We start from the raw sequence: 27248 nt of genomic DNA, 5'->3' as shown, positions 1-27248 counted from the left end.
CAAACAGCTTACACTATTTTTATGGCGGCTTTATTCTTTTCTGTGCAACTAACCAGTTATTTACTTTGCAACTCTTCCAAATAGTCATACTTCGACAACACTTTCTTCTCATGTTGTTTTTCTTGTCATCACTTGACCTGATACTGCATTATTTGTATGATACATTTCTCAGGAACTTGGTTTTAGTAACTGAAAATGAAGAAAAAATGGGCAGAATGTTAACCTAAATTATGTATCATTCTATGATACTTGAATTAGCTTGCTGTCATCCTTTTTCCCTACACTAATATCTTCTGTTGTTGTTTTACTGTAGTTATTTTCCCAAGTTCTAACACATGACCAGGGATTGTCACAGACTTTGAGAGAGACAGTGAATCATACATTACATACAGCTTTGTAGCATGTTAGTCATAGCATTGCTTTCCTTAATTCATTTAGCTGTCACTTTTGTCATGTTTTATTAATAAGAAACCTGTGCTGACTAACTGGTAAAATATTATTTGCAGGAAAAACGATGTGATGAATCTTCTTGAGAGTGCTGGTTTTTCTCGCAGCAATCCCTACTATATTGTCAAGCAAGGAAAGGTAAGAGTGATTATCACTGGTGAAATTCAGTTGCCTGAACTTATTTTGGGGAAGATGAAATTTCTTGGAGGACTAAACTTTAACTTTGTTCCAAATATAAAAATAAGGCTTTTAAAAAAACAAACAAAAATACCTCTACCTTTTAAATGACATAGAAATAACACATTTTTCTGTAGACTCACTTTGTGAGTCATCCCTAGAGGTACAGCTGCCTTGCATGGAAGTGAAGTATTGACTAATTTTCTATTCCTCCATTGTTCTGATCAGAAGTGCCCGTATCATGTCTTTCCCATGCTGGCTATTGCTGTATTGTACCAGCTATGCTTATTTACAGAGCAAATATTAGTATATGCACTTCATCCTGGCTTCCAAGATTCTTGCATTCAATAAGAACTGAAGAAAATACTTTGTCTGAATCTGTCAGATGTTTATGTCCCTGACTCTTTTTTTTTCCCCACACCTTCATAACCTTTGAAAAAGATCTCATCAATTGTAAATAAATGAAGAAGTGGAGAGATATTGATAGCCCCATAACATCATAAACATGTATCATGCACTGCTAAAACTGGGCCCCAGTTTTAACACCGCATGATACATGTTTATGATGTTACTGAATTTGCTAAAGTGAAGGGAAAACAATAGTTAGAAAGCAACTCTATTCTTTCAAATAACATAAAAGGATGCAGGAACCCAAACTCTGTAGTTAAGAGTGTGTGTGTACCTTGGTAATTAGTTAAGTCATCAGACAAGTTCTATTAATCAGTTCTATTAACAAGTTTTATTAAGCAGTAGAGGCTGCTGCAGTGAGAGGAACTCCCATTGAATAAGCAGAGGTTCTTAAAATTCAAGGCCATCTGGGGATGTAGGGTATTGAATTATGTGGTCTTATGGCGTTAGCTAAATTAGTAGGTTAATTAAGCGGTTTAGCAGCAGAATATTAATACTGAAGCCTAAATTTCTCTGAACATCAGCTTAAGCAGATCTATTTTATTTTTTCAAAGTCCAGGAAATACGGACTCAGGTGGGGCCTCGAGGTCTCCTAGCGTTTGAAAATTAATAAAAATGAGCTACATTATCAGAATTGCTATCAGAAAACTTCCTTTCACTTGAAAAATCCCCTTCTCTGCCTTCTGCCTGACTTCCAACTAACATGGCTAACTACCGCTCTTTAAAAACAAGTAATTGATGCATCAAAAGGAGGAGAATTGAGTAAATTATACATACTGATCTTCCTCAAAATATGTCAGTCCTAAAAAGTTTGTATCATCAAGCAATTCTGTACTGGTAATTGAGGGTAGGTGCATTTTAGATAAATATGTAATCTTGATTCAGGCATCTTATGCCTGACTAGAAAGAATTACTGGTTTATTGGCTAGTTAAATGAGAATTACAGAAGTTCTACTGTATTTGAACAGTTATAAAAAATGCACCCTACTGGATATTGTATATGGTGCTGATAATTAATGTGTAAAGAAGATATTCAGAACAGTAATCTTATAACTTTGTTTCCTTGATCTTTTAGATCAATCAGATGGCAACAGCACCAGACTCTCAGAGGTTGAAGCTGTTAAGAGAAGTAGCTGGTACTAGAGTATATGATGAACGTAAAGAAGAGAGTATTTCATTAATGAAAGAAACAGGTAAAAAGATTACCCTTATCTTTACCCCCCTCCTCCCTTCCCCTGATTTTATGTAAGAATTATGGTGCTTTTTGCCCTACTAGTTTGATTAATCATAAGGGTTTTCAGCTTGGTTGTAAAAATGAATATTTAATTGTAAATATTTATTAAATATTTAATAAGGTCAGTAATTTAAATTTTTAAATATTTTTTCCTTTCATTGTAAAGATCCCAAGGGCTTTACAGATTGTGTGGAACGTACCTGCCACCTAGTGCTATGTTAAGAGGTTCAATTTTGTCAGCAACTGATGTGTGACAGTGCTGCCTTTAGACCTGGGGGGTGGAAATAATTAGTAACCTTTGCAAGAATAACCCAACTGTTTTTAATGCTATGTTGCTAATACATTTTAAAAACCAAAACATTCAAAGTTAAGGCTAGATCATTGTATATTTTTCGGTGCTTTGATCATGAATTTGGTTCCATAAATTTGCTCTTGCCACAGAATCTGATCTCTCTGTTTAACATTTCTAGTCTTTTGATTTATGAAGATGATGTTGAAAATGCCAACTGTGTATAAAATGGTGTCTTCCTGATTCTGCAGATTTAGCTGAAACAGCAGGACTAAAATACATATGAGCTACCTTGCTCATTTCATTTCAAATCCTGTGGTCTCTATGAATCCATAACTGCAGAGTTTGACATTTTTAAATTTCAAAGCGGTATATTTTTATAGCAGAAGTCACCGTTTGTTTATGGATAGGACCCTAACATTTAACTGCCTGACTGCATTATCAAATCCTAGCAGCAACTATCTGGTTTTCTTTTCTTTTTTTTTTCCTTTGGTGGCTTTAAATGGGTTATAGTGTGTACATCCTGCAATGTTGCATGGAGTCAAAGCTGCAGCCCAAACAGTTGGGGAGAGCAAGAAGTACCTCTGGCAAGCTATGCTTCTTGGAAAACAGCACAGCAGCTGAGGCCCAGGTGTTAAACTCTTTAAGGACCAGGCTGCCCCCTTCCACAGTACATCTGTAAAAAGGAGGTTCTGACCTTAGCTGCCAATATAGTTTAGCAAGATCTGATACCTGTGAAGTGGTTATGACCAACCCCTATGCTGCTGGAAAAGGAATACACCCTGCCAGCTCATTTCAGTTGACACTTCTGCTTTAGAGGAACAAAAATGGGGAATGTGTTCAACTTGTTTTTGTAGGAAAAATGAAGGGTAGAAGAACTCGGGTTTATGCAGCCTGGACTTTCAGCTGTTTTTTTATTATATATTTTTGCATTGTGCAGATTTAAAGTTTGTTTTAATTATTTTGACTTTAATCCTGTGCCTATTAGATGTGGAGCGTATGATGAACTGTAATAGACCTAGCAATTGCAGTATAGTGGGCTTAAAACTGGAAGTCTCCTGGGACACTTTCCAGAAAATCCAGATGTGATTTTTATTTTGTTGCATGCATGTCCATAACCACTGATCTGCAGCTGTGAAGCAGCATTAGCCTAATCCTTGGCAGATGGAAGATTTTGGTAAGGGGGACTGTGAATATTAACCATTGACCAAGATCACAATTGCAGTAGGCCTTTTTCTGTAGTTATTTGATTTAAATCAAAAGACCCATTTAATGAGTCATAAAGAGAGGGAATGATGTAAAAAGAGAATAAATATTATTTTCAGAATACATTGCATAATTTAGCTGCTATCTTTGTCTTGCATTTCATTATTTCTAAAGAGGGTAAACGAGAGAAAATCAATGAGTTGCTGAAGTACATTGAAGAGCGATTACATACACTAGAAGAGGAGAAAGAAGAGCTTGCTCAATATCAAAAGTGGGATAAAATGAGGAGAGCACTAGAATACACCATTTATAACCAGGAGCTTAATGAAACCCGTGCTAAGCTGGATGAGGTAGAGCATACTGTCTATCCCTCATTTTATAATTCTTTTATTATGAACACTTAAACTTACATTATTTTATGCAGACTTCTTATCCTTCTAGAAAGAATCTTTAAAAATTTGTCATTCCTTTTATGTTAGTTAATTTGCCAAGCTGACATTGTTCTGGATAAAAATGATATTAAAATAAGTATTTAATACTTAAATATGTGATAATATTTGCCTCCAGCTTTCTGCCAAACGAGAGACGAGCGGAGAGAAATCAAGGCAGCTGAGAGATGCACAACAAGATGCCAGAGATAAGATGGAGGTATAATCTAGAAGAGCTAACATGACCAATTTCAAGACTTGCTGTGATGACGCATTGTTTAGTTGCCACTGGCTATCTTTTTCCTGGGTCTCTGTATACGTGTATGTATTTGAGAGAGAAATATATTACTTTCATCTGAGATGTCTCAAATTGGAATGAATTTAAACACAGACCTTGAAGTTGTCTAATCATCCTGATGGTACTCCTAAATTTTAAGATCAACTAAATGATTGATTGAAGGATCTGGCATGAGAAATAGAAACACTCTTGTAAAATGGAGGGCTGGTATCGATGGCCAATTAACCAGCCCTATCAGCCGATACCGATCTGATAGTCAGTATGCAGCCTGGCCGTACGGAGAGAAGCTTCTGGCGGGTAATTCTGTGGGAGTGAAGGAGTGGGGCTGGGTCAGGGGCAGACGCTGCTGGGGCGGGGTGCGGGATCGAGTGCTGGTAGCTCGTGCAGGGTGTGACAGGCAGCTTCTTGCTGTGCACACAGCCACAGGGGAGGCATGGGGGGTAGGATTTGTGTGGGCTCAGGGCCAGGGGCTGTGCCAGCCTCTTCCCGGGGGGTGGGCAGTGGCAGCACTGGGAGGGTGCCTGTGGGGAATTTTGGGGTGGCTATAGCCCACCTTGTAGCGCCCCCTCCTCCCCCCCCTCCCAGCACCACTGCCACCTGCCCCACCCCTGCCTGCCAGCCCTAAGTGTGGCCCCAGCCCGGCCCCAGCTGGAAAGAAGCCAGTGCAGCTCACAGCCCTCAGTAGCCCCAACCTACACCTGGATGACCCTGCAGTTCCATCCTGCTCCCCACCCCAGCTGGGCAGCACCTGCCCGTAACCCAGCCCCACTTCCTCCCTCACTGTGGGGGCCTCAGTCTGTGCCCCCACCCCACAGACTTACCAGCTGGACACTGCTCTCCAAGCTGATGGACTGTATTCCTGGCCGCGTGCATGCTGCGGCTGCACACAACATTTATCAGTGACATTATCAGCTACGTCAATCGAGAAAAGCTCCTGCTTCAGCTTCTGCTGTTAAATGGGAGATTATGGTTTGAAGGAAACGGAGAAGAAAGGAACAAGAGTATACTGGTCCATTGAAGGATGATCCTGAGCTGCCAGTGTGAGGAAGCCTAATGCAGTTCTTAGTTGTATTAGGTGGGGTATTTTCAATAGAGACAGGGAAAGGTTACTGGCACTGAACAAAACCCTATTTAGACTATTGTTGCAATTCTGGTCATTTGCATTCATGAAAAGGTGGATTCATACTGGAAGAGCCACTCGAAGTTTAGGGGAATGTAGAACTTGCCTTATGGGAGGAACTTGAAAGAACTTGGCACATTTTAGTTTAGCAAAATTTAAATTGAGATTTAATTCAGCAAATGTATTTTAAAAGAATGCACTGGGGAAAGAAAAGAGCTATATAAGGTAAAGAACAATATTGGCCACACGTTGGCCACACGTACATTTAGACTGAAAGCTGAAAGAGGTATCTAACCAACAGAATAAAGGTTTAACCACTACAAGTCTTAGAATGGTTTTCTGGACAAAGTAAGTAGGTGCAAGAGCCTGAATTGTTTCATGATGAAGTTTGACAGGTTTATGGAAGAAAGATCCTGCCAGAACAGGGCAGTAAAACCTTTGAGCAGAAACCAAACATGTGATATGTTGTTTCTGTTGTGTGACCCCTATGAGCAAGTTGAAAGAACTTGATTTTAAAGTGGGTTGCTTGAATATGTGGAAAGTATCTTGTGATCCTCAATTTTTGGGCTTCTCCTGGTCACTTGGAATTGCTAGAATTTTCTTGAAAAGCATTGTTTGGTTTTTAGATGTTTGATCTCCCCCAGCTTCCTCTGAAATACTGAACTGTGGCCATGGCTAGACTGGGGAATTTGGTTTTGGTTAGCTAGTGCTCCTAACAATGCTGAGAAACCTCTCGGTTGCCTGTCTGTCAGATCTTGTTCATGTGCTCAGGATTAAATTGATCGCTTTTGGAGAAATGGTAACTTATGAATGCAGGGTACTGGGTTTGCTGGCCGGATTGGTCCTTTTTAGTCATGTGTTCCTATTTTTAAGCTTAGTTTTCAATCCTGTTTTGGGCTTCATCTTGTGAATATATAGCGTTGAGAACATGCTTATTTTATTTTTTTCCCATTTTGTATCTTCAGCTTTCCTCTAATGTTAATGAATGAATAATGAGGTTGCATTGTTCCAGTTTCTTTAATAGAAACAAAAATCCAGAACAGATATAGCAATAGCACGTCTTGTGTTAAATAAAACGCATGCTTTTACTTGTATAGGAAATAGAACGACAGGTTCGAGAACTAAAAACAAAGATTTCAGCAATGAAAGAAGAAAAGGAACAGCTTAGTGCTGAAAGACAGGAGCAGATTAAACAGAGGACTAAACTGGAGCTTAAAGCTAAAGACTTGCAAGACGAGCTGGCTGGCAACAGTGAACAACGGGTAAGCACTTTATTTTGGGAGGATCTCATATGTGGGGCGTGCATGTAGTCTGAGCAGTAACGTACCACGAGGCATCTGCTTTTAAGGCTGCAAGCTTTAATTACATTGTTAGTACTTCAGGACACAGGACTCTTGTTTCTGTGAAGTGCCTAACACACTTCTTTGTGCTGTAGAACAATGGCAAAACTCCTCCATTTTGATCAATTATATTGTTGCCTCCTAGCTGAAAAATCAACCAGCTGTAGCTGTCCTTCCTCTGCTTCAGTTGTTTGCATGTTAAAGAGACCATTGCAATTCAGATTCATTGAAGGGAGGTCATTAGAACACCCTTGAGTTGCACTCAGCTATTTGGCATGCACTCATTTGTTACTAATCTAAGAGAGCTGTGGCCTTTCAAGAATAGTGTATATAGTCCCTTCCCGTCCCACACCCAACTTAAAACACCCATTGCCAGTGTGGGCAGCCATTTATATCGAGCAAATAATGCAACAGTGACAGTATATCTTACGTGTAACTTTTTTGTGAAGACTCAGCTGTTGTGAATCTCAGTTCTAATATCAGCTGTGGCTTTACCAAGTACTTCATTTAGCAGGCATATAGCTATTAGCCCAGTAGGCCTGCTCCAAGTGCTGGAGACCACATGCAAGCCTTCTCCTTGCCATTCCAGAGACAGGCAAGCAAAGGCAGCTTGCAATTTTATAATTACAGATGTATTTTGGAAATGCTGTGCTCAATGATGTTGGAATTGACGTTAAAACATTACCTTGCTTTACTTTCAGAAAAGGCTGTTAAAGGAGAGACAGAAGCTTCTTGAAAAAATTGAGGAGAAGCAGAAAGAACTAGCAGAAACAGAACCCAAATTCAACAGCGTAAAAGAGAAGGAAGAGCGAGGAATTGCTAGGTCTGTGGCTCCATATGAAGAATGAAAGCACTTTAAAAGGAGCAAAGGGTGCTGTCAAAGCCATTTGCTCAAAATGGGTCCTATTCTATGGCAGCAATAAAGTGATAGAGAATGCATTTAAGATGGCTGCTTTTGCCAAAAAAGGAAGAAAAAAATAGAATCCATAATCATTCACTATATATGTACCATTCCCTATATGCATATGTATATAGTGAATGATTATGGATCAACAAAAATATTGCAGGGCCATATACATAGTATGTGTGTGTATTATGTATATGGCCCTGCAATATTTTTGTTAACTGGCTTCTCAAGAACCTTATTACCAAACTTTGAAACAACCAGTTATTTTAGCAAACAAGAAGGCAAAGCCAACATGGCTTTGTTATCTTAAGAACAAAAAGGAGGTATCTTTTTAGAAAAAGACAGACCTGATGAAGAACAAAAGAGTACTTTTGTTTTCATTGTCAAGCTTCAAAGAGCAACTACAAGAAATGAAAATTCAAAAAAGTAGTATCAGTGCCTCTCTGTGAGTTGAACTGTGCCCCCACTTCGTGCCCCTTTTTATTAAGCTTTTCCTGGGACAATGGTTCAGTTTACAAAAACGATTTGGGTGTTCTTGTAATAAATTGACATTTGGTAACTATAAATTTGATTGTTCTCTTGGATATTTTCTGAACTGAGTTAATTTAAGAGAGTTCTTTTTTTTTTTTCCTCTCAACTAGATTAGCACAAGCTACCCAGGAAAGAACAGATCTTTATGCAAAACAAGGTCGTGGAAGTCAGTTTACGTCCAAGGAAGAAAGAGATAAGTGGATTAAAAAAGAACTGAAGTCTCTAGATCAGGCCATCAATGACAAGAAACGACAGATTGCAGCTATCCACAAGGATTTAGAGGATACAGAGGCTAATAAAGAGAAGAATCTGGAGCAGTACAGTGTAAGGCATCCTGAGCTTCTTACTGTGTAAACATATTTTGAGAGAGGGGGCAAAACAGTTGTCAGTAATTGGATTTCTTTCAGTGAGTAATAATTTAATTTCCTTTTAGATATACAGGACAAAACTGTTTTGTTGCACTGGTCTCTAAAATACAGTATTATTAGGAATTCTTGCTAAGTTTTCAAATATTGACTTTATCAATATACATATTAGGGGTTTTTGGGTCCCCTCTTTCTCCCTTCTATGATCCTTGAGACGGAGTGAAATCAGTACTCAACCACCTCTTGCAAGATAGCATGCCCATGCCTTACTCTAAGCAGTAGGTTAAAGGGACTTCGGTAAGTTGATGAAGTTTAGGCTTTAAGTATTGTAAAAATATTATAGCAATATTTTCCTGAAATGTTTAAAACAAACAAACAAAAAACCCCAGTGTCCTTCTGTTTACTTGTTCCATGGGTTAAGGGAGCCCTTTCAAAGTTCCAAGTTAAATAATTCCACAAACTTGAATGTAGGGTTAGCATTTTGCACGGTACTCCTTGATAGGAATCTGCTTCCATGTGCATGAAGAGAAGAATACTGCGCATGAATACTTGTCTAAAGCAGTCAGTGTTCTTTGGGTAAATGTGATATCTTATAGACCAACTAAATAGTTGAGAAAATTGTTCTTTGCAGGCTTTCAGGCACGAACACCCTTCTTCAGGCATATAGAGAGTCTGCTGGTGAACTGTGTGCTCTCCTGGGTAGAATAGAAGCCAAAAAAAATGACTATAACAGTGGTTCCTTGGACTCAAGGCTCTCCTTTATAACTTTTTGTGACTTGAGTGGCACCCAGTTTAAAAAACTAATTTATATATTATAGTGCTTAGCTTTTTGCAGAGGTGATGGAGGATTGACCAGGCAGAGACAAGCCTGAAATTGTGCTTATGTGCTAAGCATGTCCATTTCTCTTCACACCTCAGTCATTTCCTCACACCTTCCCTTCAGAGGACCTGGCTGTACCTGTACCCCATGGTGCTGTGGTGTCCTGGTTGAGAATCACCAGGCTAGAGCAATTTGCCAGTAAAAGCAAAATAGCAGAGTTGCAGAGGGGTAGTTTGGGGGGCTGTAAACAGAGTTAGTTCTGATGAAAGTAGGAGTGCCTTGGCCCGTTACACACGTAACCCTTCCAAGCTGTATTGCTGCCTGTTTGCCAGTAGGTGGCCAGGGAGAGCTCAGAGCCCCACAGGTTGTTCCCTGAAATGAACCAGAGTTGCATTTAATTGCAGCGCATTTAACTCACTGACACACAGTGATGTCCCAGGCAAAACTCTTATCGCCTTTTAATCTAGCATACTTTGCAGATACTGAAAGCAGAGGCAAGTGCATCAGTGCCTGTAGGATCTGGCAACAAAAGGCTTTCTACCAGGGAAGAGTGTAATGTCTGTGTATAACCCAAGTTATATATTCCTTTTGTGTGTGTTTGTGTACATAACTGTTACTGTAATATCAAAACAAAGATTCCTTTTTAGATGCACGTATGAAAAATTGGGTCCAACTTCTCCAAAAGTAAATATCTGCCCAGAGTTCTTCATGTGTTGGGTATAGGGGTACTTTTTCTAGAAAGCTTAAGATAAAGCACTCGAAACAGAAAGGATCAAATGAAGCAATCTCACCTCTTCGTTCACTGTTTGAATATGTCTTGTGGCTTTAGCCATTCTGAAAGCATGTCACAGAGGCGTTGCTCTACTTGTCTGAACCCATGGAGCTGCTCATCTGTAGAGTGGAATGTGCTCTGCACTGCTAAATCCCATAAAGAAGTTGGATGTTCTCCCTTTGTATATGTGAGCTCCAGCAAACAGCATGTTTGAAATGCTGCTGGGGTGTTTGTTGCACTTCTGCCTCCGCAGCTTGTAATTAAAAACCACGCAGACCCTGTTTTCATCAGAGGAATGGGTCTGTCTTGTGATATCCACTTGAAATATTGTACACATATTTTCAATCATGTTTATAATAATCATTTATAAGGAATGTTCCTGAATCTAGATTAAAAAAAAACAAACCTGATAGCAGCTTTGATGGCCTTATACTGTCTATTTTATTAGAGTTTCAGATCCAGCTTAAACAACTTATTTAGTGGGTGTTGATTTTGCTGAACCCTGTTAGTTCTCACAGCATGTCAGAAGCAGCTATATAAATGAAGAATTGCCTCTGACCAGTTACATGCCTGTGCAGGGAGTATGCCATTATGTTTAATGTGCTGACAGATGCTGTTCTTACCATCTCTGTTGTGTGATATATCTATCAAAATTGGTAGATATATATATAAATGATATATACTAAATTTTATGAACTGATAAAATTTATGAACATAGTTGTACTGAAGAAGAACATGTTCTGGCAGTATAAAAGATACTTTGGGGGAGAGCCAGTTTACTCTAGCAATATTCCTTCTGGTTAAATGAGGGAAATGATAGCAGAGTTTTTACACCCAGTCAGTAGCTCTTGAGCATCTATTTTCTCTGGAAGTAGGAGGAAAAGTGCTTAATAGGCTGGCTGCCAAAGGTGTCTTGGTTCTTTTGGAGTTGTTAAATTCGTTTCAGGAAGATGGGTATGTGGGCAGGAGAGATCTAATTAAGGTGAAAGAATTGTGTAGTGTTTTTACAACTTGGAGACATTTCAACGAATCTGATCTAGAGGCTGACAGCCAAAGTATAAACAAGAGGTATTTTAAGATTACGGATAATATTGGCAGCAATATGGAATAGACTTGTATCTATTAAAGTGATAAAATCAGTGAAAGCCGTGGGTCTCAGCTAGCGTCAGAAGAATGTCTGCTGAGAAGTACGTCCACAGCACTGCTCTTGAGTAGCTGCTGTTCAGCTGTACCAGCAACTCTGTATTAGAGAACTTGTGAGAATCGTGATTGTAGTAACAATGTATTCTTACTGCAGTCTGGATGTTGCTGGCCCATTATTAATTTTGTATGTAAAGGAACAGACTTCTAGGTAGGTGTCAGTGGTATTCTTGTATAATTCCACTACTTGGTGTAATTCATGATAGCTGTGGGCATGTTCCTGTCTATTTGCTAACTTCAAGAGGTGGCTGGAATGTCAAAATTGGCAGAATGAATCTTTCTTATTCTTTCTATCTGGCTTTATTAACACCTGGTTTGTCTCCCATCCTATGCTGTTGCTTAACCTCTGAAGAGCTGTTGGCTGACTTTTTTGCAATTTTAATGCAAACCATAGAAAAAGTTGTGAACACTTCATTCATAATTGTTAAGCTGTCATAGTAATGTGGATAATAGGAATATGAACCTAAAGAGTTACAGCTTACAGACAGTTATTTTCTTTTTTATGTGCATTAGAAATTGGACCAGGATCTTAATGAAGTGAAGGCTCGTGTTGAAGAACTGGACAGAAAATATTATGAAGTGAAAAACAAAAAAGATGAACTACAGAGTGAAAGAAAGTTAGTAACTCAGTAAAATGAGACTTAATTTTGTGTGTAAAGGGTGCAAGCTGTGAAGTTGCTAATGTGGCATGGTTACCTAGGTATTTTGAAATGCATCTGAAGTTTAACCTTGTACATCTTTTTCTTTTCTTTTAAGAATCATTTTGTATTCTAGAAGAAAAGTTAACTTGGTTTTTATTAATTTTAAGAATTTCCTAATGATCAAGAGTTTTTAATAACATTAAGCTGACTTTAGTCTTCTTTTGCAGTTATCTGTGGAGAGAGGAGAATGCAGAACAACAAGCTCTAGCTGCAAAACGAGAGGACTTGGAAAAAAAACAGCAGCTTCTTAGAGCAGCAACAGGAAAGGTGCAAACTGATCAATCTTTTTAAAAAATTGGTAAATCTTAAAGGAAAAATAATGCTCACTGCTGCAGATTTACAGTATTTGTGCTCAGATCAAGGTTGACAGCATATTTATAAGCCTTATTTTTCAGATATTTATAGTCTGCCTTGGGGTGTGGGAGACACTACTGCTGGCCTGGCTGCTAAGCTACTGTGTTACCAGTGACCAATCAATCATGATTCACTCGGGGACCAGCTCAATACATAGGACCTAGCTAATGTAGCCAGTTAATTGCCACCAATTAGCACCTAGGAAACCAGACTAAGGAGAGGAAAGACTCAATACAGACAATCAAGTGCCCCAAGAGGGACGCCCATGTCATGAGTTTTGCCTGTCAGCAGCTAGAGGTGCAGAGCCCCAGAACCCCCCCCGCACCGATCTCAACAGGTGGCAGGTGTCGTGGCCTCAGCAGGGGTGACCATCCCTGCAGCTGTCACCCTGCTGCGCATTAACACTTGCAGTGTCACCCATGTCATGAGTTTTGCCTGTCAGCAGCTAGAGGTGCAGGGCCCCAGAACCCCCCCTGCACCGATCTCAACAGCTGGCAGGTGTTGTGGCCTCAGCAGGGGTGACCATCCCTGCAGCTGTCACCCCGCTGCGCCTTAACACATGCAGTGTCACCTATGTCACGAGTTTTGCTTGTCTGCAGCTTGAGGTGCAGTTCCCCCCCAAACCCCTAGACTGATCTTCTTGAAACTTGTCAGGCTTTGTGGCCCCAGTAAGAGCTACCACCCCTGCAGTTTTGCACCCTCTGTGGTATAACACATAGATGTGATGGGAGTTTTGCTTTCAAGAATTTGGGGTACAGTTCTCCCCAAACTCCTGCACCGATCATCTTGAAACTTGGCAGGTTTCATGCTCTCAGTAGAGGCTACCAATCCTGCAAATTTCATCCAAATCGGACAAAACAAAGTTATAAATATTTGATTCCCCCATTCTACCCTATGGCCGGATCTCCGAGGCTGCTCCAAAACTTTGGAGCCACTTCAGCCGGATCAAGGCGGAAACCCAGTCCAGAGCTGGATCGGATCGGTGCCATCTGAAGCAGCCAGATCGGATCGCTGTCGGCTCCCACAGGCCTACCTACAATCTCTAGAAGTTGCTTGACAGACTCAAAATCAAAGGAGAAAGTTCATAAATTGTTATCAGTTCATATTTTAAGTTGGCCTTTTTACTTGTCACAAATGTTCTAAAGCGGGTGCTCAGCCACTCACGCCATGTCATTTGGCCTGCAGGGCTCCCCACATCCCAGCCCTGCATGCTAGGTTGGGCATGCGGGGATGGCACAAGACGTAGTTCTGCAAGGGGGACTGAACCTGGACTATAGAGGAGGGTCCCATTCCACTCATCTGGCCCGTGGGGCCAAAAGGATGAGCACCACTGTTCTAAAACAAATGCTGGGATTTGAAGTTTTTCCTAGTTTATATAATCCCTGAAGTCTCATAACATCTGTTATGTCCTAATATGGCAGGCAATTCTAAATGGTATAGACAGCATAAATAAGGTTTTGGAGCACTTCCGTCGAAAAGGCATAAACCAGCATGTTCTAAATGGCTATCATGGAATTGTGATGAATAACTTCGAGTGCGAACCTGCTTTCTACACTTGTGTTGAAGTTACTGCGGGGAACAGGTAAACTATTTAGTATTCTGAACCTTTTAAAAATTATTTTTCAGTTGGAGTGGAGAAGATTGGAGGTTCTTTGTATCGGAATATAGTTATTGGCATAAACTTGCCACGAGACAGTTTATTCTTTTGAGGCCCACATTGTGCCTTTTGTCCATGCTAGATGCCTATGGATAAAATAAGCAAACTTCCAGAAGGCCAAAAAGACACCGAAAAGAACTCTACTCTGTTGATATCCCCTCTTCTCTCAGTTTTCCCCTTTAGAAAAATCCTTGTGATATGCCCAAAAGATCAGTAGGCTTGGTCTTTGAGCAAATCCTGGAGCAAATTAAAAACTCAGGAGTTTCTGGGTTGTTTTTTGTTTTTTTTCAGTGAACGCTGAACACTGGGGAAATTTCAACTGTAGAAAGGGTGGTCTCTTTGATACCTAGGCTTGAAACCATCAAGGGTTATCATTTGAATGATGTCTGAAGCATTCTGAGTAGGCTCAAGTAGAGTATGTTGCAGTTACTTCAGCCCAGTGATGATAAAGGCATTAATATCTGTAGAATTACACATTGGAAGATCACAAACCTTTAGCCATGCACAGCAATCAAAACAGTTACCTTTTCTGAATCCAAATACATAGCTTTAAAGAAATATGGTTGGCACCATCAGCTTTGTCACTTTTTTTTCATTAAGTACAATGGGATATTATGTTCAACGTATTAAATCAATTGAGGTGCATTTAATAGGCAGAAATCAACTACTCCATAGATTGCATATAGTATCTTTTTTGGCTCCCCTTGATTGCTTTTGGCAATTGGTGCCACATGGAAAATGCTGCAATTACTCTTTTATTAGATGCTTATATGTTGTTTGTTTGGAATGGAAGGATTTAGTTGTGCCTAGACATGATACCATGTTTGTACAGCCTCTTTTGTTTATAAAGCTATGCAGGAGAGCAAGGTGGATTGAATAGCCTTGCTTTTTTAAGGCGGTGGCAGGAATATACAGCAGATTGCGGGGTACCTTAGTGGCAACTGTAAATTGGGGGATACCTTAACCTGTAATCTAAATGATATTGTGTGATCTGTTCTAAATGATATTGAATGAGAGACACTTACAGGAGGGGTAGAAATTCCTACAACTAATAATTGTTTATTGTTATTAATAGACGTTTCATAGGTTTTCAAACCATGAAAACTTGTGTTTTCTGAGGCACACTGATACTGGAAACTATAGAGAAAATAGCGTGTAGTTTTGTTTACATTTTGCACACTTCCATTCCTCTTAGAAAATAGTGATGATTTTGATATAACCAACTCTTCGTTATTTCTTTGTTAAACAAGGTTATTTTATCATATTGTGGATTCTGATGAAGTCAGTACAAAGATTTTAATGGAGTTTAATAAAATGAACCTTCCTGGAGAAGTAACTTTTCTGCCTCTTAACAAGCTGGATGTTAGAGATACTGCTTACCCTGAGACGAATGTGAGTCATTATATTTATGTCAATGATTCCCCTTCCCCAGTGAAGTATTTAGATTTATGTTGTTATTTAAACTACAGATGCTATTTATTACTCATTGGGTGCGTCTATACATCGCCCTACAGTGATGCACTATGGTGATGTGCAGTGCACTACGGTGATGTAATGATCACATGGGTCTATACATGATCACCAGCTACATTGCCATAGCAGCATGCTCCCCAATTATAGCGTGCTGCTACAGTGACGTAGTGGCAAAATCTAACCGCGCTGCACATACGGTGCAGTAACCACCAGCACTACACCTTTTGGAAGTACTAAATCACAGTGCCGTAGTAGCATTGCCATGTGGCAACTTGTAGATGCAGCCATCTTGTTTTATTATTCGTTGTTTTCAGAGTTGCGTATTAATGCTTCTGTATTATGTCATGATATGATATCCCAGATCATTTTGTGTAAAGAAGTTATAATAACAGATATAACGACATAATATTTTTGCTGAAAAAATACACGCATAGTTAAACGCACTATAGCAGCCTGATCTCGTTCCCGTTAGTCATTGACAGATGTTCCGTTTGCTTCAATGAGAGTAGGAACAAGCTCTCAGTCTGGGCCTTCAAGACTTTAAGAATTGTTTACACCTAAACTGCACGTGCAGGATTTCTGGTTTATTTAGGAAATGTTTAATATGCCTAGTGTCTTGTTTATATAAAAGTGATCATGCGGATCATCCATAATGTATATACAATCAGAGGTATTATAAATGTAACTTATGATGGCACACACAATTTGACTCAAGTTCTAAAAGCTCTTTGCCTGTGAAGTGTACATTGTGTGTTAATTTTCTGTATAAGTTCTAATGCTTTATTTCCTTAAATTAAAAAATACAGAAGGTCTTAATATAAATTAGCAGACCTTACTAAAAATTGGAGGGCATAGTTTATTTAAAACTTTAGGTATTTTAACATTTTTCACTTGCAGTTGCCCTGTACGTGAGTGCAATGCTTTAATATTTGTGCCCTATGAATTCAGCCTGTTGTTGATATCATACTATTGTTGTTGATATGACTGCTACATTTTCAGGATGCTATTCCTATGATCAGTAAACTGAGATACAATCCAAGATTTGACAAAGCCTTCAAACATGTTTTTGGAAAGACTCTAATCTGTCGTAGCATGGAGGTATCTACCCAGTTGGCTAGAGCTTTCACTATGGATTGTATTACTTTGGAAGGTATGTACAGAGTCATAAAAATTACATTGTAGTAGGAAAAGAGGGCCACTGGGGATTGAGGTTCTTTGAAGATAGCTTATTATTGTCCTAGTTTTCTTTGTAAAACGTGATAATTTAGTAACTGACCTGGTAAGCAAGGTTAGACAAACTAAATGTCAATACAGCTATGATGTCAAAGTACAAAATCCTTCTGTAAGTTCCTTAAGCTTTTTTTGATTTGAGGTGTTAAGTCAGTAGGAGCCTCTTCCCATCCTAGAAGCTTACGAAGTGGATTAGACTTGTATCCAAATTTGTATTCAGCTTAGCCAGTGTCTGTCCCTAAGGTATTGAGAGCTGATGCTACTAGAATTAAAACACCTCCCATGGCATGAAAGGCAAGTTGAGTACTTCAGTGTACCAGTAGCACATTTGTGCAGTATTGCTGCCTTGACTAGGCATCTTCCTGTTTTGGGAAAGCAGTCTCCCTAGTAGTCATTCTGCTACTTTTATTCCCTTTGCAGGATTTCTCAGAATTGCTCCTTTACATCAGTAGTTTCCAACATTCTTGGACTTGAGGCATGCCCCTTGAGTCTTGGCATCTGGCCATAGATTTTGTGAATTGAGTGGCACCCACTTTCAAAAATTGATTTATGTATTATAGGACTTAATACCTTGCAGAAGGGCTGGGCAGTTGGGGTGGGGCGGCATCCAGATGGGGACAAGCCCGAGCCTGAGCTTTTATCTGCTTCCCTCCTCACACTTTGTGGCACCCTTCAATGGCTCTGGCAGCTCCCCAAGGTGCCACAGCACCCTAGCTAAGAATCACTGCTTTCCATGCTTAAGAGAATAATGACTAATTAGTATCTGCAGTTCTCTGATTCATTGCTTGCGAACAGTCGCACCACAACTTTTCCTTCTGATTTTCCAGAGTTTATTTTTAATGGCTTTTAAGGTTGAGAGACCCGAAGGGCTGCTCAGCCCACAGTCCGTTCTATAACCAGGAATCTAAATGTTAGGAACCTGGCCTTGCATGGCTCAAATGGCCACCCATTTGAAACCTGGCCTTGCATGGCCAGCCTGGAGAGGGTTAAAAGGAGGGCCACCTGTTTGGTGAGAGGGCAGCAGGACAGGCCCTACAAGGAAAGACTGACGGACCTGAACCTGTTCAGCCTCAGCAAGAGGAGGCTGAGAGGGGACCTGGTGGCTGCCTACAAGCTCATCAGGGGAGATCAACAACAGATAGGTAGAGCCCTTTTCTCCCCAGCACCACCTGGGGTGACGAGGAACAATTGTAATAAGCTGATGGAGAATAGGTTTAGGTTAGAGATCGGAAGGCAATATTTTACAGTTAGGGTGGCCAAAATTGGAACCGGCTTCCCAGGGAAGTGGTCCTCGCCTCTACCTTGGGCAAATTCAAGAGGAGGTTGGATGATCACCTGTCTGGGGTCTTGTGAACCCAGCATTCATTCCTGCCTGTGGCAGGGGGTCAGGCTAGATGATCTGTTCAGGTCCCTCCTGACCCTAGCTACTATGAAACTATGAAATAAACTCCTCATCAGCAGAGTTTTAGCATACATGTGTGCAGATGGTTAGGCAGAGGCAGCTCTCAGAACCACAGTTTGTGGCAGATTAATCTAGGTTAGGCCTGGCAATCTGTGGGTAAAATTTGAATTGAGATGGCAATTACATGTAAAGAATTAAGTTGGAAGACCTGGTACGAAGCATGAGGTCTAAAAACAAATTTTAGTTCAAGTTTTCGGGGGGTTTTGTTTGTTTGTTTTTTAAAGGACAGATTTAAGCTAATAAAACCAGTTGAATTGGTTACTACTGAGAAGGTGCTAGGGACCTGCTATTTTGAGCAATTTAAATCCACTTTTAAAAACCATACAAAAACCCCCACAATTTGACTTCAGCACGTGAAATTTAATTATAAATGTTAAATGCCCATCTCCTTTGAATTGTATAGGATCTCTCTAGAAAAATTAGCAGTAGTTAAAATATAAGCATAACAGCTTTAAACATTATGTAATGTGGGCATGTATTGCACCGTTCCATTTAATTTTGTTACCTTCCTAGGCGATCAAGTCAGCCATCGTGGTGCTTTAACTGGAGGTTATTATGATACAAGAAAGTCTCGACTTGAACTGCAGAAAGATGTTAGAAAGGCAGAAGAAGAACTTGGTGAACTTGAGGCAAAACTTAATGAAAATTTGCGCAGAAACATTGAAAATATCCTTTCTGACATATTTGTTCATGTTTTGGGGAAATATTGCGTGATTACATGACTATTTGACAATGAAGATGATGAGGGAGAAATAAGTTGTGTGGATATGTTGTGTTAGGAGTCAGCTGGTAAGTGGTGCTGGTAAGCTGTTATTTATTCCCCATACTAGCCATTTATATAGAGCAAGGATTAAAGGAGGAAATAAATTCAGCACAGTACAACTCACAGAGGAATACCTTATTAATAAATTTGTGTACCAGATTAATAGAGGTTTGTATTGTTGGAGACATGAATTTCTAGTATAGCACAAAAAAATCTTGGCTATATTAATGGAAATTCATAGTATGGATAGTGCTAATAGATTAACAGATATTCTTAAATGATTTTAATTGTCAGTGACCAAGAGGTAGCAAGGTGCTTATAAATTATACTTTAGAACAATATTTAAAATATACCATTTATGACAGATGTGATTTTTCTAGTTTATAAATCATTTCTTCATTTTTATACACTATATAAATTATAATTGAGAAAATAATATTATATTGTGCAGAATTTCATGTACCATGGTTTATGTATTTGGGATTAAGGACAAACTGCTTCAATCAGTTACAGTCTTTCAGAAAATATTATGTTTCTAAAGTATTGAGACTGAGTGGGGGAGTCCAGCTTCTTAAAATTTGTTACCGTTTAGTGGAGCGCAGATTTAATTGTGAGCATTCTCAGTGTTTAAAATTTTTGAAGTGAAATTGTTTTTCATAATGTCTGCTTTTCATGGTTGTTTTTCTCATAGAATAGGCTATAGCCACAGCAAGACACTGTAAGATGAAAGTAGTCTGTATTTGAATAGGTGTGATATATCATATTTACTCAGTTCTAAGGCTGAAGACATCTTTTCCCTATTCAGCGAGGAGGGAAAACAAAGCCTCATCTGAACGGCAATTATCAGATGGCTCTAGCTCTGAGGAGCAGCCAGCCGCAGCTGGGGAAGACGATCAGCAGCTTGCAGGGAGGAACCTTAAGTGGCTGCTCCCTGCCCGGCTCCATTCTCCCAGTGTCCCGCCCCGACAGGGAGCAAAAACCTGTGTGCTGCTGATGGTGTCACTGGTGAGCTAGGCCCATAATCACTACAAGATTGTCCTGTATTAGATTTTTAATATCAGTGTAGTTTTGTCCTACATAATGAGATTCTTTTTCCCATTATTTTACTTGTGTATATGTCAAGACTCTGAGAAGTAGCCCAATTCTTCCTTTAATTCTTCCCATTTCTTTATACCTCTCTTGTGTTACTTCAAATTTCTTTCAAAGATAAACATTTTGTTTACTCATAAATTAAGTATAAAATTTGGTCAGCCGTTAACTTTGCATGCGTGGTACTTTTTATAGAATAGTAGCAAGGGAAATATTACAGTTGGATAGCATCTGTTTTAAAAAATAAGAACATTTAAGTTATTTTTCTAAATTCCTCATTTAAATAGCTTTTGTAAACCTGAAGCTCTGTAGTCGTGACAAAACAGCTGTGTTTTATAAGCCTGCAAATTATACCCTTCTCAAATTGTTGACTAATATATCAAATAAAGAGTTGCCAAGCTGCATCAATATATGGCAAAGCGCAGTGCAGTGCAAGTGACTAACGTTGTCGATGTTGGAGCTACTGAAGAGAAATTCAAAAGAAATTAGTAAAACTTTTAAGGCAGAGTGAATCATGATGGCTTATTCTTTCCATGTGTAAATAACACCTGTATGTCTGTAGCACCTTGTCGACATTAAAGCTTTTCAGTAATATTAAAAAAAAAAAAATATGGAAGAAGCCTTTCATTACTTGGGGAAGTGGAAGGGGTCTCTTTTCTTGAAGATAAATGGTTGTCTCATTGGAAGCAATGGCAAACTCCTGTTGATGTCAATGTGGGCAAGATTTCACCTCTACTCTAAAACAGAACTGTCCAGCTGGCAGTCTGTGGGCCTCTTGCAGCCTGCAAGCGGTTAAATTGTGCTTCCTGGGGCTTGTCAGCACAGTTACTGGAGCTGCTGTTCTTGCATAGTCCCAGAACGCAGAGAGCGAATGCTACCACTGTTTGCCCTCCCACCTCTTGCCTACTGTTTACATTCAGGACCTTCAGGCACTGCTGGTGGCAAGGGAAAAGGGAGGGAACAGCAGTGATTTCTGACCCCCCCCAGTCACTTAAGCAAAGTTAAAATTGGGGAGAGCTTCACTGTCTGAACCTTGATTCAGAAGGACCCCCTTGCTGCCTTGGAAACTTGGTTCTTGAGATTGGATTTTGTCAATTTCACGTTGTCTGAATTGGGTTAAATTATTATCAGGCATAGAATAGGATGAAAACGCCCTCCTTTTCTGTACTGTACTAAGTACATTGATAGGACTTAAATAAGATACTCTGATTTTTTAATTAAGAATTAAGTGCATCTCTAGCGTTCTTGATTACAGGGCTACATATGCTGAAATGTCTTCCCTGGCGATGCTTTTGAAGTAGCGTGTTGCATCTTAGATGAAATGACATAAACCAGCTCAGATCAGTTTTCATTTAAGCTCTTCTGTTTAGCCTGAAGGCTTTGTGTAAGAGAGCAGCTGAATGGGACTGGTTCTGAAGTTGCAATGTGGACACTTTTTGGTAGGGGGAGAGCAAATAGTGGGATAATCCCTTTAACCGCCTTGGGATAAAAGTTGCCAAAAATTGAATTTAAAATTTGAGTAGAATTTTCCTTAGCGCACTGTATGGATTAACAATGAAATTGACCAACTGATGAACCAGATGCAACAGATTGAGACCCAGCAGAGAAAATTCAAAGCTTCCAGAGACAGTATCTTGTCAGAGATGAAAATGCTGAAAGAGAAGAGGCAGCAGTCTGAAAAAACCTTTATGCCCAAGGTATGTATATGTCTGATTCTGTCATAGTTATTGACATTTGCTTGGTTGGTATCAGTTTATCGTGGAGCAGAGAGCAGAGACTTGTTTCCTGTCGCAATGAATGTAGTCTGGATAAACAAACACTAGAAAATGGAGATGTCCAGAGCACTAGCGGCATTTATACACATACTTTTTTTGTCCTGTAGTGTGCCGGAGATCTGCCACTTTGGAACAGACTCGATTAATCGAGTCCGTTCTGCATGTGAGCTGATGCAAACTGCTCTGCACCATGTGCAGTTGTGCAAGTGGCGAAATGTGCGTCAGCGCGCAGAAAATGGTGGCGCTGCGCTTTTGAACTGAAGCTCCTTCTATGTGTGTTGGTTCAAAAGCGCGCCACCGCCATTTTTTCAGTGCTGATGCACGTTTTGCCACTCAACAGTAAGCATCGCAGTGCTGGGCACTTACACGTCTAAAAATATCCCTACTGACCAAAATGTGGATAATGTCAAGCCACAGGTACAAAAGGATATCAAAGGGACTGACATAAATTAAACACGTTTATTCATTTCTTTTATACTTGTGTTGGGGAAACCTTCAGCTGAAGAAGGTAGTATTCAAGGGAGGCACCTGCTACATGTTACATATATTATGCCAGTTACTGGTAAATTGCACAATAAATTTAGATAGGTCACATGTGCAAAGTAATTATCAGGCCATAAAAATGACTATCCAGCTATACAGTCAACCAGCTTCAAAGTTAGTGCTTGAAAATGTGTAACAACTCTATAGCTCGTTTCTCTCCAGCTCTAATCTGAACATGTAGCAGGGCCCTTAGAAAAAGTACTAGTGGTCTGGCATAGCTGGGGTATGATATTTGGACAGGTCTGTGGATTCTTTATAGTTTTCTATAAAGCTGCCACACTTGGATACACGTCATACAGGTAGGAAAAGACAGGTTTAGAGACGTCTGGATGCTTATTTGAGAGATGGTTTCATCTAACATAATCTGATCTGTAGCAACGCAGCTTGCAAAGCTTGGAGGCAAGTCTACATGCCATGGAATCAACTCGGGAATCATTAAAAGCAGAACTTGGAACAGACTTGCTATCTCAGCTCAGCCTAGAGGATCAGAAACGTGTGGATGCTCTTAATGATGAGATTCGACAGTTGCAACAAGTAAGGAGAAGTAAGAGGAAAATGTCATGATGCAAAATACAGAATATTTCTTACCTGAAGACATGAATTCAATTAAATGGGCTTTTTATTCTTCCAGTATTCCTACTCTTGAAGGGTAGGGTGCTGTCATTGATAATACACAGCTACATGGCTCTACAATCTTTGAGCTTCAGCAGGAGCATATTTGCCATTTTATTTTATTTCATTGCCTTCTGTGCTTGCTCTATATTGTATGTATCTTCTAAACCAAGCTGTCATATCTAGACATTTGCCTTGTGCTTATATTTAAGAACAAGACAATACCTTTCTTTTCTGCAGTAGCAGTTAAATTTGACTTGTTCCTACACCAGTTTTTGCAGCAAGGAAGGATATCTGAGAGGGCTCTTTCAGTAAAACCAGTATGGTGTGGAAAGACAAATTTATTATTAAAATTGATCTTCTGTATATTTTGAATCCAGGTTACCGTATAGAGACACTAAGTTCTGATTTCATCTGGCCTTTTATAGGTGGAGAAACGCTTTGTTTTAAGGGTTTATGCTTTCAAGTTCTTTTGCTCTTTGCTGAGAACTGGAATCTGATAAAGCAAGAAATGCAAGGGCTTCAGTAGCCTTTTTTTAAGTATGGGTATATTTGGTTTTATTTGCTCCATTTTAATTCTAGACAGTTGCATAAAGTATTCATTCAATTTCTTAACTTAATATTACGTAACGGAGCCATCACTCTCAGGAGTTGTGCATTAAATTTTCACTTACTGTATTCTACAAACTTTTTCCCGTCAAATAATAAGAACCTCTAAAGGGAGCTCTTGTTTCACGTGGTTAATATTCCTTGCTTGCTTTCAGGAAAACAGGCAGCTTCTGAATGAGAGGATAAAATTGGAAGGCATCATCACAAGAGTTGAAACGTACCTCAATGAAAATCTGAGAAAACGATTAGACCAAGTGGAGCAAGTGAGATTTTTATTTTCTTAGATCCATTTTTGTCTTTGCCTTTGGCTAGGTGTCCCTTTCCCATTAAATAGGCATCAGTGCCCTGCAGAGGATTTGTAACATTTGCATTGCCATTATTTTTCTTTAACCAATCTGCAACATGGACTGTAAATACAACTTGAAATACTTCTCAAATGTGTTGAAGTGTGATCTACAGAGTGCTTACTTACGTTGTACCTCTGTGAGCTTAATTGTACAAGGTCACACTAACAGAACTACAGGAATGACCGCGCAATCCCCATTTTCTTCTCTGTTGTTTTTTTTTTTAAACCTACATGCACTTTACAGTTACTGTGTTTTATAATACAGCTGGATACATTGGGCAAGACTTGTGGAAAATAGCGTGCATCTGCCACGTGAGTTTACTTGTATTCTTTGATTTAGTTTGGCTTGACACGATTAATTTTGTCCTGCAGGAGCTGAACGAGCTACGTGAAACAGAAGGGGGCACAGTTCTTACTGCCACAACATCAGAACTTGAGGCTATCAACAAACGAGTGAAAGATACCCTGGCACGATCAGATGGTTGGTAATGTTATTTCTTTGAAAGCCTGTGTACAGTATTCATTTTGTTCAAGAATTGAGCCTAGTATGAGAGCAAGGGGCATCTAATAACATTAAGAGTAAAACTACTAAAAGAACATTTTTACGCTCTTTAAATTTGAGAGTTTGTTCTATGAGAGAATGCTGGGGCAGAGAATTTTGCAGGAACCGGAAAAGTTTTAAAATGCCAAGTTTCAATTATTAAAGATAACAATGTGTAAGCAACATCCATAGTCATTCTTCAGGACATGCATCTCCTGCTAATTATTGGGCTTAGGATGAAGCCTTCCTTATAAGCATATTCTTGCATCATTTTTTTGTATTGACTCTTCTAACCTATTAATAGTGGCTGCTGTCAGACAAGATACTGCATGTGGAGGGACCATGCATTTAATCTGTGGTTAGCGATCCTGGCCTTGGTTTCAGGCAAATCTAGTCTGTCTTGGGGCTTTGCATTAAATTTACGTGAAATTTAGATTCCTGTGGCTTTCATGCAGAAGTTGTTGGCTTAATTTGCTTTTCATGGTAGTAGTCTTGGTTTGCTAAACCAGTATGTTTCAAAATCATTTTTCCCCATAAAAGCTTCTAAAATAAAATGGCAGCAGAAAGTAGTCTTATGCTAAAACTTCATCAGTATAAGAATTGTTGCTTAGTAATTTAATTAAGTGCTCACTTCTCTTTGAGTTTTATAAAGCATTTAAAATACTCTTAATTTCTTTAAAGCTTTATCTCACTGAAGTAGGCTGCTTCCAATTTAAATATCTTTTCTGTGGTGGCTTTTATTGTTTCTTTGATAGGTTGCTGCTTGGATAATTACTGATTTTTACACAGGCATATAAACTTACCATTTTATTTTTATTCTTCTTAACATCTCAGATCTGGATAATTCAATTGACAAAACAGAAGCGGGGATTAAAGAACTTCAAAAAAGTATGGAGCGCTGGAAGAACATGGAAAAGGAACACATGGATGCCATTAACCATGACACGAAAGAACTTGAGAAGATGACTAACCGGCAAGGCATGCTTCTTAAGAAGAAAGAGGAATGCATGAAGAAGATCAGGGAGTTGGGCTCTCTCCCACAGGAGGCCTTTGAAAAATATCAGACATTGAGTTTGAAGCAGGTAATGTGTGTGCTTGGTCTAAAGACCAGAGTAAAAGAGGCCTTGCCACCCATCTTGAGTGTCAAACTGAAATAGAGCCTTAAGCCATCGTGATGTGTTTAATGTTTTCTCCTCTTACAGTTGTTCCGTAAATTAGAGCAATGCAACACAGAACTGAAAAAATACAGTCATGTCAATAAAAAAGCTCTGGACCAGTTTGTCAACTTCTCAGAACAGAAGGAAAAGTTGATAAAACGACAGGAGGAGCTGGATAGGGGCTACAAATCTATCATGGAGCTGATGAATGTGCTTGAACTCAGAAAATATGAAGCCATCCAGCTGACTTTCAAACAGGTAACGTTGGAAATCATTACAAAAAGACTGCGAAACCAGAAAAAATGGGTTTTTGTTTTGCAAAGTAGTAATTTGTATAGGAGGAAATGGATCTAGTCCTCGTGTGTTGGGAGTTACAATTGCAGTAAAAGGAGTGGAAGACTATCTTCTAACCAGTGTGATTTATGCAGTTTCTAGTCTTAGAATAACGAAGGCCTTAAACAAGTCAATATTTTAAACATAATTGTGAATAGTGGAAGTGTCATTAATACTTTAAATTTGTGTTTAAAAAAAAAAAATCATTCACCCCAGATTCATGGAGCACTTGAGCACACCTAACACACATACCTTGTGTAAGACTGTTCTGTAGAACAATGCGTAGTATTAAACTCTGCCCAGCGTAAGGATTTGCCTTTTTATGATGGGCAAATCCTTTAATTCTCTTGGGATCTCACTGAGATTTGCTTTTGATATGAACTTATTCGGGTATTGAGGGTTAGGCCTCACTTCAGCCAGCACAAAGTGCTCTTGTTGCAGCTGTCCAAGACATTGCTTAATTGAAATACAATATCAAACCTCTTGAGGTCAGTGTCTTTTCATTAGCTATTTGGCTTTGGATTCTGGCCTAGAGAAGCAACAAGTATACCTTGTGACATTTGGTTGGTTGTGCATGTGATTTCTTTACAGTAACAAGACCTGTCCCTTTCTGTAGCTCTTCCAAGGAAGTTGTAGAATACAAAATAAGCCCATTATCCTGCACTAAATTATATGAATTATAAACTTGCTCTTTTGAATATGCTCTAGCATACAAGCGTGTAACTGCTGTAAAGATAACATGTTACCATGAGGTAAAAACAGCTCTTTCTTTGAATAGAGATGAACTGAATTGCCACTGACTTTGTTTTCCAAGGTGTCAAAAAATTTCAGTGAAGTGTTCCAGAAGCTAGTACCTGGCGGCAAAGCCACACTGGTAATGAAGAAAGGAGATGTGGAAGGCAGTCAGTCCCAGGATGAGGGAGAAGGCAGTGCCGAGAGCGAGAGGGGATCTGGATCACAGAGTAGCGTGCCATCTGTCGACCAGTTCACTGGAGTTGGAATTCGGGTAAACCAGAATCTTTTGCATTCAGTATCTTTTTAGTTTGTGCATCCGCTGTAGT

At 39.4% G+C, this 27248-nt stretch overlaps 1 protein-coding gene across 1 annotated transcript in view; it reads left to right on the top strand.

Annotated features, from left to right (window-relative positions):
- SMC3 (structural maintenance of chromosomes 3) overlaps positions 1 to 27248 on the top strand; it is a 41530-nt gene that overhangs the window by 11958 nt on the left and 2324 nt on the right. The window contains exons 7-26 of the mRNA XM_014594680.3: positions 507 to 585; positions 2108 to 2225; positions 3936 to 4111; positions 4329 to 4409; positions 6705 to 6869; positions 7649 to 7770; positions 8496 to 8709; positions 12056 to 12159; positions 12411 to 12510; positions 14019 to 14179; positions 15505 to 15646; positions 16727 to 16877; positions 18933 to 19085; positions 21817 to 21968; positions 22965 to 23123; positions 23966 to 24073; positions 24529 to 24637; positions 25532 to 25779; positions 25900 to 26112; positions 27002 to 27193. Coding sequence (XP_014450166.1) covers positions 507 to 585; positions 2108 to 2225; positions 3936 to 4111; positions 4329 to 4409; positions 6705 to 6869; positions 7649 to 7770; positions 8496 to 8709; positions 12056 to 12159; positions 12411 to 12510; positions 14019 to 14179; positions 15505 to 15646; positions 16727 to 16877; positions 18933 to 19085; positions 21817 to 21968; positions 22965 to 23123; positions 23966 to 24073; positions 24529 to 24637; positions 25532 to 25779; positions 25900 to 26112; positions 27002 to 27193 — 2947 coding nt within the window. The remainder of the gene's footprint in view (positions 1 to 506; positions 586 to 2107; positions 2226 to 3935; positions 4112 to 4328; positions 4410 to 6704; positions 6870 to 7648; positions 7771 to 8495; positions 8710 to 12055; positions 12160 to 12410; positions 12511 to 14018; positions 14180 to 15504; positions 15647 to 16726; positions 16878 to 18932; positions 19086 to 21816; positions 21969 to 22964; positions 23124 to 23965; positions 24074 to 24528; positions 24638 to 25531; positions 25780 to 25899; positions 26113 to 27001; positions 27194 to 27248) is intronic.

This window comes from Alligator mississippiensis, chromosome 6 (assembly GCF_030867095.1).
Source record: "Alligator mississippiensis isolate rAllMis1 chromosome 6, rAllMis1, whole genome shotgun sequence".
NCBI classification, from domain to species: Eukaryota; Metazoa; Chordata; order Crocodylia; family Alligatoridae; genus Alligator; species Alligator mississippiensis.
Note: the sequence above shows the minus strand (reverse complement) of the source record. Positions and strands in the feature narration are given on the sequence as shown.